The sequence below is a fragment of the Phocoena sinus genome, chromosome 11, assembly GCF_008692025.1.
Source record: "Phocoena sinus isolate mPhoSin1 chromosome 11, mPhoSin1.pri, whole genome shotgun sequence".
Taxonomy (NCBI): domain Eukaryota; kingdom Metazoa; phylum Chordata; class Mammalia; order Artiodactyla; family Phocoenidae; genus Phocoena; species Phocoena sinus.
In genome coordinates this window covers 39,164,029-39,177,970 of record NC_045773.1, presented here as the reverse complement: position 1 = coordinate 39,177,970, position 13,942 = coordinate 39,164,029, and the positions used below count along the sequence as shown (strand labels likewise).

Here is a 13,942-nt window from a genome sequence, read left to right as displayed (position 1 = left end):
GATCCCACGTGCTACAGAGCAACTAAGCCCGTGCACCACAACTGCTGAGCCTGTGCTGTAGAGCCCGCAAGCCACAACTACTGAAGACTGTGTGCCAAAACTACAGAAGCTCACGTGCCTACAGCCCGTGCTCCACAACAAGAGAAGCCTGCACACTGCAACAAAGAGCAGCCCCCTGCTCGCCACAACTAGAGAAAGCCTGTGCACAGCAATGAAAACCCAATGCAGCCATAAATAAATATATTAAAAAAAAAAAAAGGTCCTACAAGATTCCTCTTTTTAAAAAAAGAAAGAAAAGACAAAAATCTAAGAAAGGCATTCAGAGGTTGGTATTGTGCTTTATTAACTGTTTAATTTTCAAGGTTAAAATACCTAGGTAAATTGTCACAGAAAACAAACTGATAACTAAACAAAAAATTAAAGAAAAAAAGGCAGTTTGAAACTTAAGCCTAGATCTAAAAGGATTCTAAAGAAATACAAAAAGGAAAAAGATCATCCCAAAGACATGTATATGCTAGAAAAGTGATACATCAATGGAGGAGGGGGACATTTCTAGGGGAATGAATTTGGTTTCACTGTTTCCAAAAGCACTGTTTCTTACCTTCTATCAATCCCTCATAAATTACATTATATTTCAAGTTCCTTTCACATTTGAATCGTTACTTCTCATTCAGCTCTCCCCACCACCTTTTCCAGAGTTTTTAATTGCTTTTTTCTCCCCCTGTTGATCAGAAGAGATATACTTTAAATAACTATACTTCTGCGTTCTTGATCACATAGTATGTACAGTGCTAATTACTTTCTTCTTGAGCATTCTGACTTCCTATTTCCACCTGGACAGACTGCATTCTGGGTCTTCTGTACAGACTGGGATTTTGATCTCAACTCTGAGCTGGTTCTGTTTCTTTTGTTCTCATGACTTCTTTCCTAGATTCTTTATTTGACTGAGTACATAAGTTTTTCAGAAAGTATGTCTGAATGTGGTCCACAGCTCAGCAGCATCAGCATCAACCTGGAATTTGTTAAAAATGCACATTCTCTGGAAACGAAAAGACTGTTGAAGAGATATCTGCAGCCCCATATTCAAAGCAGCATTATTTACAATGGCCAAGACATGGGAACAATCTAAGCGTCCATCAATGGATGAATGGATAAAGAAGTTCTGGAATATATATATATACCATGGATATTATTCAGCCATAAAAAGGGAGGAAATTCTGCCCTTTGTGACAACGTGGATGGATGCTGAGGGCATTATGCTAAGAGAAATAAATCAGACAGAGAAAGACAAGTACCACATGATCTCGTTTACAATATATGTAAAATGTAAAAAACAAACAAAACCCCAACCAAACTCAGAAAAAGAGATCAGATTTGTGGCTACAAGAGGCAGGGGGCAGAGGGAGGAGGAATTGGATGAAGGTGGTCAAAAGGTACACATTTCCAGTCATAAGATAACTAAGTACTAGGGATATAAAGCACAACATGATAACTATAGTTAAGATTGCTATATGGTGAACATGAAAGTTAAGAGAGTAAATCCTTGGGCTTCCTTGGTGGCGCAGTGGTTGAGAGTCTGCCTGCCAATGCAGGGGACACGGGTTTGAGCCCTGGTCTGGGAAGATCCCACATGCTGCGGAGCAACTGGGCCTGTGAGCCACAACTACTGAGCCTGCACGTCTGGAGCCTGTGCTCCGCAGCGGGAGGGGCCACAGCAGTGAGAGGCCCGCGTACCAACAACAACAAAAAAAATGCTCTTCTGGGGCTTCCCTGGTGGTGCAGTGGTTGAGAGTCCGCCTGCCGATGCAGGGGACACGGGTTCGTGCCCTGGTCTGGGAGGATCCCACATGCCGTGAAGCGGCCGGGCCCGTGAGCCATGGCCGCTGAGCCTGCGCGTCCGGAGCCTGTGCTCCGCAACGGGAGAGGCCGCAACAGTGAGAGGCCCGCATACCGCAGAAAAAAAAAAAAAAAAAAAAAAAAAAAAAATGCTCTTCTGAAAGTGGTAAAATCTTTATCCAACTATCAAACATTTACCAAACTCTTATTATAAAAATGAATGTAGATATGGTGAGGGAAGAGATTTAAATGTGGGTAGAAGACTGGATGTGTCCACTGACAGATAAATGGATAAAAAAGATGTGGTGTATATACACACATATACACACACACACACACACACACACACACACAAATGGAATACCACTCAGCCATTAAAAAGAATGAAATAATACCATTTGCAGCAACATGGATGGACCTAGAGATTATCATACTAAGGGAAGTAAATCAAGAAAGAGGAAGACAAATACAATATATAGCACTTATATGTGGAATCTAAAGTATGACACAAATGAACTTATCTACAAAACAGAAACAGACTCACAGACATAGAGAACAGACTGTGGCTGCCAAGGGAGAGGAGGGGGTGGGAGAGGGAAGTATTGGGAGTTTGGGATTAGCAGATATAAACTATTATATATAGGACCGGTAAACAACAAGGTCCTACTGTACAGCACAGGGAACTATATTCAATATTCTGTGACAAACCATAATGGAAAAAAATACGGGAACTTCCCTGGTGGTGCAGTGGTTAAGAATCCGCCTGCCGGGCTTCCCTGGTGGCGCAGTGGTTGAGAGTCTGCCTGCCGATGCAGGGGACACGGGTTCGTGCCCCGGTCCGGGAAGATCCCACATGCCGCGAAGCGGCTGGGCCCGTGAGCCATGGCGTCCAGAGCCTGTGCTCCGCGATGGGAGAGGCCACAACAGTGAGAGGCCCGTGTACCGCAAAAAAAAAAAAAAAAAAAAAAAAAAGAAACTGCCTGCCAATGCAGGGGACACGGGTTCAATCCCTGGTCTGGGAAGATCCCACATGCCGCAGGGCAACTAAGCCTGTGTGCCACAACTACTGAGCCTGCGTTCTAGAGCCCACAAGCCACAAATACTGAGCCCACGCGACTAGAGCCCATGCTCTGCAACAAGAGAAGCCACCAGAATGAGAAACCTGTGCAACGAAGAGTAGTCCCTGCTCACCGTAACTAGAGAAAGCCAGCACAGGGCAACGAAGACCCAACGCAGCCAAAGGAAAAAGAATATGAAAAAGAATATATATATGTATAACTGAGTTACTCTGCTGTATAGCAGAAATTAACACACTGTAAATTAACTATACTTCAATAAAATTATAAAAAGAAAAAAAAAAAAAAGACTGGACATGAAGGGCCAGAAAAGGCGGCAATAAACAATCTACCAATCTGAAGTGATGATCAGGACCCCAATCAGCCCACAAAGTGCCAGTGAGAGAACAGCTGATTTCAGTCCTGTTTTTGGCTGCAAACCCTTGTTTGCAGAATACACCACATTATGACTTCTGCCTCCCAAGGCAGAAGCTAGAATCACTGTCCCAACCTCTCCTGCAGCTAGAGTGCAGGCATGTGACCAAGGCTTCCCAAATTAGACACACTGCATGAAATCTGGACTCAAAATGGAGCAACATGAGGCAGCAGGAACCACAACCTCCATTTTCTGGTGAGAGTGGAAGATTGCGGCAGAAATGGAACAGGATGGCATAAATCCCATTGAGAGACTATGGTAGGACAAGCACCTGCGCCCAGGGGTGTGGCTGAAGGTCTTTGCCAAGGCAGGCTAGCAATGTGACCTGAGTCCTGTTCCTGGCTGTGCAGCCTCCAAGACACATTCTCTAAAACCCAAAACTCAGATGGATACAAAAGATATCAAAACAAGTTGAAAACTTTAAAATAGTATTTACCTTGGGAGAGAAAGCTATACAGAGGGGTATTAGAGATCTGAACTGCATCTGTAACATTATGTTTTAAAAAAAAAAAAGCAAAAATGGCAAACTGCCAACACAGTAGGAATACTTGTTCTAAATATTTGTCTGGATACTTACTTTTCAAATGTTTGAAAAGCAAATGGGGCCCTAGGTATGAATGGCACTAATGAGGAGAAGGAGAGGAAGAAGAAAACAACAGTGGCTATCATTTATTTATTGAGGGCTTACTACGTGCCAGGCTGTGTACTTAGGACTTAGCATTTTATGGAATCCTCAAAGTAACTACAACATAAATTCTTTTATTTCCATGACGTAGATAAGGAAACGGACTCAAAGTGGTTAAGTCACTTGTCTATAACGATATATCTAAAGAATCAGAGGCAGATCAAACTCATGTTTGTCTAAGGGCAGTCTGGCTCTTGATTACCTCCTTCCTCACTCTCAGCAATTCTACACTGAGGTGAGAGGTTAGGGACTGACTGCCCCAGCACAGAGGGAACGTGCAACAGCAAAAAGAGGAAGAGGGACAGAAGTTGGGATGACAAATGAGGAAGAATTGTACTTTGATCCACTGAAGGCTTGAGACCTTTACCTCTAGCAACAAAAGAATCAAGTGCTGAGAAATCTCCTTCCCCAAAGCATCCTTCACTTTGCTAAGTGCAGGACCAGGCTGACGAACCAGCCTTGTAAGAAGCCTCAGTTCCTGCCTTATAGAAGTACAGAGAAGAAGCAAGAAATTCTATGGGTGCTAAGTGAAACCGGACTCCTAGAATTCACCATCAGAGGGTCTTCTCTCTGGCATACACATTTAACTCCATGTGGATGCTTTAGGAAGTACCCAACTCAAGAGGGCTCTTGAAAGTGAAGTTCCAAATGAACCACCTTCACCTAGCTCAGGCAGACCTATCAACAACAGGAAACTTAGGCCTTCCTGGTATTGTACAAACTGTGAAGGTATTTACATGACAGCTCTTCCTTTTGCCTTAAGAAAGTGCCTCCCTATCTTAAATAAACATATGCTACTGTGATACTGTAATATAATTTTTGGTCTTTTCTCTGATTCTTGATCTGAGCTCTTAAGACCTTTGTAATTTCCTAAGTGCTAATATAAATGCTAGGACCATATTATTTTCTAATGAGGCAACTTTGGTGGGCTCCTGGATGAGGGCTGGTCACCTCAAAGACGAAGCCATAATAAGAAACTTGGTACTTTCAGCCCCACCCTCCATTCTCTGGAGAGGGAAGAAGGGCTAGAAATAGAGTTACTAATCAATCATACCTATATGATGTAGCCTCCATAAAAATCTCGAAAGTTTGGGGTTTAGGGAGTTCCTGGGTTGGTGAACACATTCACGTGCTGGGAGGGTGGTACACCCCAACTCCATGAGGACAGAGGCTACTGTGTTCACGACCCTTCAGAACCTTGCCCCATGTATCTCTTTGGTTGTTCAACCGTATCCTTTATCATTTCCTTAATTATATAATAAACTGGTAAATGTGTTTCCCTGAGTTCTGTGAGCTTTTCTGACAAATCATCAAACCCAGGGAGGGGTAGGGAGAACCACAATTTATAGCCAGTTAGTCAGAAGTACAGGTGAGATAACCTGGGACTTGCAACTAGTGTCGGAAGTGGGGGGCAGTCTTGTGAAACTGATCCCTTAACTTGCGGGGATCTGACACTAACTCCAAGCAGATAGTGTTAGAACTGAATTGAATTATAGGCCAGCCAGCTGGTGTGAAGAATTGGTCATTGTGGGGGAAAAACCACACATTTGGGGGCCAAAAGTGTGAGTGTGGTAGTAACAGAGAGTAAACGGACACAGTGAGTTTTATTCAGACAGCTACTCTAACTTTTGACACAGACCTTTGTCTCCCATCAATTCACTAACATTGTTCTAAGGATATTATTACTTTGTCAAATCTAACAAGCTATGTGGCTGCTTCTAAGCTGGAAAGATGAGAAATTCTTGGGGACAGAACAAACTCTCTGGGATGGCGACAGATGGTTTTAAAAAAGCAATCTAATTTTACTGCAATTTTTTGAAAAAGCAACTTAGAAAACTCTCTGCCTTCAAGGTAATAAATTGTTTTGAAATTTCAAATAACATTAATATAGGCATAATTTTACATTCTTATCAAAAGGGTTAGGTTGAGAAGCAATACTATGAGCCAAAGAGCCTTTTAACATTTGAATTGAGAAGGCAGGTCTGTTCAGCTCCATATTTCAGTGTACACGTCACCTCTCTAGTCTCATCCTTTCACTCAGTGCACTCTAGTTACACAGCCATTCTGCCGTTTTTCAAATAAGCAGCTCCCACCTTAGGGCTTTCTGATTTGGAATGCTCTTTCCTCAGATAACCATATGGCTCATTCACCAGCTCTCTTTGGTCTTAACTCAAAAGTCACCAGCATATTAAGGCTTACCCTGGCCACCCCCATCTGCTTTGTTTTTCTCCTTTGCATTTATCACTATATAACAAGATTTTTAAAAATCTTATATATCATCTAACCCCTCCCAGCTATAATGTATGTTCCACAAGGTCAGGGAGCTTTCTGTCTTGTTCAATGCTGTACCTAAACATCTAGCAAAGGGCTTCATACATAAACACAAACATATGGAGATGTCTGGGACAGGGGAAAAAAAGGTTAAGAATCATTGTCCTGTACAAGTTCAAAGCAAAATATTCCCAAGCAACACTTCTTTATTACAAAAGTAGTTCATGTTTAATAAAAAAAAAAAATTCAAGCACTTCTCCTTAGTACCCCACTACGCCGCCCAATTACTGTTTTCGGCTTTATTACTACTATTTAAGGACCACTACATTCTACATATGTTAAAAGCCAGTGATACTAAACTGGTTTTGACACTCTATAATCTGTTAAACATCCTGCTCTGTCAATACACACAGATCTACCTCATTCTTCTGGCTGCACAGGACAACATACTACAGTTGTATCATTATTTGCCATTTCCCTTACTGAAAGACTGACTTGTTTCCAGTGTCACTACTATAAGCAACGTGGCAGTGAATATCCTTATATACACATTTATCTGTGAACACAAATGCAAGGCCAAAGGTATGCACATTTAAACATTCAACAAGTACTGCCAAATTCAATCTCAAGAAAATCACACTAATTTATCCTCTTATACGCTTGCTACCCTGGGTGAAATCTTTATAACTGTCTTCCTACCTAATAAATAAAACATATTTCATTTTAAAAACTTACACTTCCATAATCACCAGAAGCATGAAGCATCTTTTGACATACTTACTAGCACAATCTGTATTTCCTCCCCCATGAACTATCTATTTATATCCTTTGTTCATTTTTCCACTAGATCATTTTTTTTCCTATTTTTTAAGTTCCTTGTGTATTAGAAACACTAGTTAGGAGCACAGGCTCGAGTTAAGACAGCTTGGGTGCAAACGCTAGCTATCAGAAGATGAGTTAACCTCCCTATACCTCACGTGCTATTTTTAGTTTCAAAAATTATACCTTTAGGACCTCCCTGGTGGCACAGTGGTTAAGAATCCGTCTGCCAATGCAGGGGACACGGGTTCGATCCCTGGTCCGGGAAGATCCCACATGCCCATGCGCCACAACTATTGAGCCTGTGCTCTAGAGCCCGCGCACCATAACTACTGAAGCCTGCATGCCCTACAGCCCGTGCTCCACAAGACAAGTCACCGCAATGAGAAGCCCGCGCACTGCAATGAACAGTAGCCCTCACTCACCGCAACTAGAGAAAGCCCACGCACAGCAAGGAAGACCCAATGCAGCCAAAAATAAATAAATAAAATTAAAAACAAAATTATACCTTTAAAGAAAGAATATACAGACCTATAAAACAGATCAAGAAACGTGTATAAAATAATTGTAACTGCTAGGCCCATATTTTCTGTCACTCAGAAAATGGTTTTCCGAAGTCTTATATAAAGTTGTATCTTTAGCCATATATTTATTGATATTGTCTGGCTTATGGTTTTTTTTTAAAACAAGTTTTTACTGTATTTAAGACACTTAGGTTTTTGTTTTTGGCCACGCTGCACAACTTGCAGGATCCCCACCAGGGACCGAATCTGCACTGGAAGCGCCAAGTCCGAATCACTGGACTGCCAGGGAATTTCCTGGCTTATGATTTTGATAGCTTTAGATTTATTAACATTGTCAACTTTCATGTAATATTAATAACAACTTAAAATCTTTATTTAAATTAAATCTACAAAGCCAACTTTTAGAAAAATTAAATTCCATTTGGCTTAAGCCAGTTATTATGAAAATATATTTGTCTTAAAATTTTTTTTAATTTATGAAACGGAAAGAAAAATTAGTCTCAGGAAAGGTAAGCTAGGCTTAACTAACCTTTGGTCCAAGAATGCTTGGCTAAAAGGTCTTTTTTTTTTTTTCCAGCCACGCTACGCAGCTTGTGGGAGCTTAGTTTCCCGACTAGGGATCAAACCTGGGCCCTTGGCAGTGAAAGTGTGGAGTCCTAACCACTGGACCGCCAGGGAATTCCCTAAAAGGTCATTTTTAATTTTAAATAAAGGGGATAAAAACTACTCTTGCACATATCATATACCACAAACCATATCTCGGCAACTTGTACGGTAGAAATTTGTGGTAAGATTTTTTAGAACTATTGAATAAAGCAAAAAAAAAAAACCCTCAACTAGGAAATTTTTTTTTAAAGGAAAAAAATGAGGTTTCCTCTACCTACACAAATAACTTGAATTAAAATTGATAACCTGTGTGGGAAAGGGAACCACACATAAAAAGTAGCCTATTCCCTGGTGGCGCAGTGGTTGAGTCCACCTGCCGACGCAGGGGACGCGGGTTCGTGCCCCGGTCTGGGAAGATCCCACGTGCCGCGGAGCGGCTGGGCCCATGAGCCATGGCCGCTGAGCCTGTGCGTCCGGAGCCTGTGCTCCGCAATGGGAGAGGCCACAACAGTGAGAGGCCCGTGTACCGCAAAAGCAAAAAAACAAAAAAAAACAACAAAAAAAGTAGCCTAACAGGTTGGCTAAAATGTAGACCCATAGAAAAAAAATATGATTCTTACCAAAAGAGCACTGATAATTATTATTGAATTATTATATCACTTGCTGATCAAGCTAACATTCCATGGGCTGTAAATATAGTAATTTTTATGCAGGGGTCACCTGAGACCTGAAAAATAGTTCAAAGATTCTTTCAGGGTAAAAAAAGATTGGGAAAAGCTGTCTCAGAGTTTACTTCTTTCCTTAGGAAGGCTTTCCACAACGTAAAATTACAAAAATTTTCTATACTGCCTTTTCATAGTTCATTGTTTTCTTGTTATCTGACCTTTAACCCATCTGGACCTTATCTGTATTATGAGAGGTATCTATTTCCAAAAGAGAAGGAGACTGCCTTACTGCACTAATGGAATACATCCTTTCCTCACTGATCAGCAGAGCCACTTTCATCCTATACCTGGTATCTACTCATAATATATGCAGACACATGAGTGTGTATATGTTTTAAAGTCCTTGGTCAACTCCCAACACATGGGTCCCCAGAGGAGCCTTCTACTCTTTGTATTCTTTACTTCTCGGATTAGGGGACCCTGAGAACTGCTCCACCTTTCGTAAAAGTTTCTCTCTTAGAGGAATTCCTCTATCACCTGATTCTGTTTGCTTTCTCTCTTGCAACAATTCCTCAGATTTACTGGGTTCAAAAAAAAAATCATTCCCTATTTATTATTTTTAGTGAAGTTTAGTTGCTGTACAATTTTATAAGTTACAGGTGTACAATATAGTGATTCACAATTTTTTTTTTTTTTGCGGTACACGGGCCTCTCACTGTTGTGGCCTCTTCCGTTGGGGCCTCTCCCGTTGCGGGCTTCCCCACCAGGAAGCCCCATGATTCACAATTTTTAAAGGTTAAGATTTAGTGGTTTTTTGATGGCATTTTTTTTTTTTCCCAGCACTGCTAGAAAAAAAATTTTTTTAAGTATCTTTTCAGTCACTGAGGATGGGAAAATATGTGTTCTTATGAGTCCACCATATTGAACCTATATCATGGATTTATTATTTTATTTTTTCTTCCATTTACAAGGGGTTTGGGAAAAATGATGATACTAATAGGTGATCTCAATTAGCTATCTTAAACGTAAAGTCTCAAAAAAACACTTTAAACTCAAATCCCAAACTAGTTTAATCTTACGAAAAAGAAGATCCAAGCAGTAAAAAACAGAAATTTTTCTTCAACTAAAAAGTCAGGCCTTCTCTTTGTACCTTTCCTGTACCCCTCCTTCCTTATAGAGACTGTAATAAACAACTGCATCCCTCCATGTGCCAGATGCTTTCTTGTTATCTCATTCAGTCTCACTAAATTGTATTATCCCTACTGACAGATGAAAAAACTAGCACTAAAAAGATTTAAGAAAATATCAAGAAATAAGACGTCAGGTCAAGTTTAAACCCAGGGGGCTTCCCTGGTGGCGCAGTGGTTAAGAGTCCGCCTGCCGATGCAGGGGACACAGGTTCGTGCCCCAGTCCGGGAAGATCCCACATGCCATGGAGCTGCTAGGCCTGTGAGCCATGGCCGCTGAGCCTGCGTGTCCAGAGCCTGTGCTCCTCAACGGGAGAGGCCATAACAGTGAGAGGCCCACGTGCCGCAAAAAAAAAAAAAAAAAAAAAAATTAAACCCAGGAATGCAACTCCAAAGCCCAGGTCCTTCCAATATACTCACCTACACTGCTAAGGGGCAAAACCTTCTACCTCACCAAACGTACCTCTTCACACTCTTGCCTCTCCATCATGTTCTACTCCCTTTCCTATTCTCTTGGTGGAAGTCATGGAGGGCAAAGTGAAATGCAACCACAAGAGACAGTAGCAAGAAAGCAGTTTTCCCTAAAGAGGAAAACTTACCTTCTCGGCAAATGTATTAAGTTTCTCCTCTTTCAGTAAGCATATTATCAATTAGCATTATTTCTTGAGGCTTATAAATATCAAATGAAGGCCTAGAAATTTACAGGTGACGTTGAGTCATGGAACCATACAACTACATGAATAAGAGCCTTTCCATTTAAATAAAAAGTTCCAAATATCATGCTTTTAGTAATGAGGTAAGATTAGCCCTCCTATGTTCTTGATCTGTTCAGGGTGACACAGACAGAAGGGGAGCTTCAGTCACACACAGTGTGACACATCCAAATCCAGTCCCAAAAGACCTCTTAATTTCTATACTGTTCAGTTCTCCAAAGCAAATGGCAAGTATCTGTAGCCTCTTAAGTTTACAGTAGTTGCAAATATTTTTAGTCTATGTTAACTATGAAAGCCCTTGTGTAAGATAAAATGTTTCAGAAAAAACCAGAATACTCCCCTTGGTGAAAATAATCTCTGACATCTGTATATAGACGTGATGCTCTACTAACCAAAACCCTGATGGCAAATAAAGTCTATTCAATAGGATGCACCAACATTTATCTCTCTTTTACCTGAACCTGCTGTGGCTGTTGAACCTGGATCTGCTGTTCTTGCTGGGTTTGTGGCTGAACACTGGTGGTGACTGGACAGGCAAGTTCAAGCAAAGACCCGGCCACTTCGGTGCTGTCTGTGTAAATGCAGTTCCCACCCTGTTGGTACACCATGGTAGTGGTGGCCGTCTGCTGGAACTCCTGAAGAGCTTCTGGCCCCTTAGAGGCTAGCGAGTCCAGAAATTCCTTCATCCTGTGTTGCGGAACAGACCGCGCCTTCACTCGGATGTACTCTTCAAAGGAGATGGTGTTCTCCAGAGAATTATTCATATTGCAGAGTCCTTAGGGTTCCTAGAAATAAAATAAATGGACAGAAGTCAAAACTATGCCACTGTTTTAACATACTGAAATGCACAGAGCAATCACTCTTGCATCAGTGTGGAATATTCAGGGCAGCTGTATACATCTGGAATCCAAAGTAAGATTTTATTAAATAACCTTATTTTTTTTCAGTTAATGGCATCTGAAAATTGTTTCCATAAACATTTCTTAAATCAAACTATCACACTGAAAACAAAAAACAAAAGCATGTGTCACAGTACTGGATGAAACGGGCTGCAAATACACTCTCCACCCAGCACTAGGCCAATCCCATCTTCTCTGCAGAGCCAAGCACTGGACAATAAAAGTCACATGCAACACTGTTCTGTGACCATCAGAGAGGACTACCAAGGAAGGTAGGAGCCAGGATTCCTACCAACATGCTCTATTTCCACTGCCAACTATGTTTTACAGTGAAGGGACACGTATGCCATCTAGCTGTGGCAAGATCCTGGAGACAAGGGATGTGTTCATTTCCAACCAGAAACACCAAAAATCCCATTTGCTATATACTGCTCACATTCTTTTGCTGCATAGCTTACTGGTTAAAAGCATGGATTTTGGAGCCAGGCTTCCTGGGTTTAAAACCCAGCTCGAGGGCTTCCCTGGTGGCACAGCGGTTAAGAATCTGCCTGCCAATGCAGGAGACACAGGTTCGAGCCCTGGTCTGGGAAGATCCCACATACCGCAGAGCAACTAAACCTGTGCACCACAGCTGCTGAGCCTGCACTCTAGAGCCCGTGAGCCACAACTACTGAAGCCCACGTGCCACAACTACTGAGGCCCGCGCACCTGGAGCATGTGCTCTGCAACAAGGGAAGCCACCGCAATGAGAAGCCCGCGCACCACAACAAAGAGTAGCCCTCACTTGCCGCAACTAGAGAAAGCCGGCACGCAGCAACAAAGACCCAACGCAGCCAAAAATAAAAATAAATAAAATAAATTTATTTAAACAAAGAAAAACCCAGCTGGAACTCTCCTTTGCTGTGTTACCCTGGACAAGTCAGTTAACTTTAGTTTTGTCTATAAAATAGGAATTAAAATAGCATTTACGTCAAAAAGTTGACTTGAGAATTAAATATATGTAAAGCACTTAGAAAAGTACCTGACATATATACAGTGCCACATAATTATTAACTAATTCTATTAAAGGTAAGTGGGGGGAGAAAATTGAATAGTACCTTAAATAACTAGGTCACTTCAAAAATCAATTCTGCAAGTTTTTCATCAGGGTATTTACCTTAAGAATTAATCTGGGGACTTCCCTGGTGGCGCAGTAGTTAAGGATCCTCCTGCTAATGCAGGAGACAGGGGTTCGATCCCTGGTCCGGGAAGATCCCACATGCCTTGGAGCAAATAAGCCCATGCGCCACAACTACTGAGCCTGTGCTCTAGAGCCTGAGAGCTACAACTACTGAGCCCACGTGCTGCAACTACTGAAGCCCCTGTGCCTAGAGCCCGTGCTCCGCAACAAGAGAAGCCATCGCAATGAGAAGCCCGCGCACCGCAACAAAGAATAGCCCCCGCAACTAGAGAAAGCCCACTCGCAGCAATGAAGACGCAACGCGGCCGAAAAAAGATAAATAAAACAAAAATTTTTTAAAAAAAGAATTAATCTGCAAGGGTGGATAGTAGCTCTCAATCACCTGGGAGACAACCATGCGATCTATCCATGAACTGCTGAGTGCCCTGTCACTGCTGCTTTCATACCATACTCTCTTGACCAGTACCACCTCCAGGACAAAAGCAATGGCAGGATATGAAAGTAACACAAACCAAGTGAAACTCTTTGCCAAAAAAAGACTCTCAGTCAATCTCAAATGTCTAGAAAAGTGATTTGTTTCCTTGAGCCATCTGACTAGAAATAGAAATATCAGTCTCTCTTTCACTGCCCAGATGTTGTCTTCTGTTAACAGATATAAGGTGTGTGTGTAATCATATATCTTCCACCTGGCTCTAAACTCTAGTAGACAGGACTGTGTCCTGGTCCTCTCTGAATGGCTGATACATGTAGGTACTTTGTATATATCTGTTGCACTTGGAATTCAATGTGGAACAAAAAGGATTATGACTCTGTTCCTGTAACATCTATAACTTACAACCATAAAATGTTATGCTTTTCCCTTGTAAATGGTTAATCTATACCTTGGGGGGAAAAAAGCCCTATATATCCAGGGCAAGAGACTAAAGGAAAAATATGAACCTTACTGCTATTAATTTACTGACACCGGCAATATTTCTGTGGCAGGCTGTTTAAGTATAGTATACAAATTATATTCAGGTACTTTCAAAGAGAATAGACCCAGCAATAAACCTTTTATTATGATGCC

The 13,942-nt window shown here is 41.6% G+C and overlaps 1 protein-coding gene across 4 annotated transcripts in view; it reads right to left on the bottom strand.

Annotated features, from left to right (window-relative positions):
• The window catches only part of QRICH1 (glutamine rich 1), a 54,081-nt gene that overhangs the window by 30,312 nt on the left and 9,827 nt on the right, over positions 1-13,942 (bottom strand). For all 4 annotated transcript variants that reach the window (XM_032648346.1, XM_032648344.1, XM_032648345.1 and 1 more), the window contains one exon: positions 11,253-11,582. In XM_032648346.1, coding sequence (XP_032504237.1) covers positions 11,253-11,561 — 309 coding nt within the window. In that variant the 5' untranslated portion in view covers positions 11,562-11,582. The remainder of the gene's footprint in view (positions 1-11,252; positions 11,583-13,942) is intronic.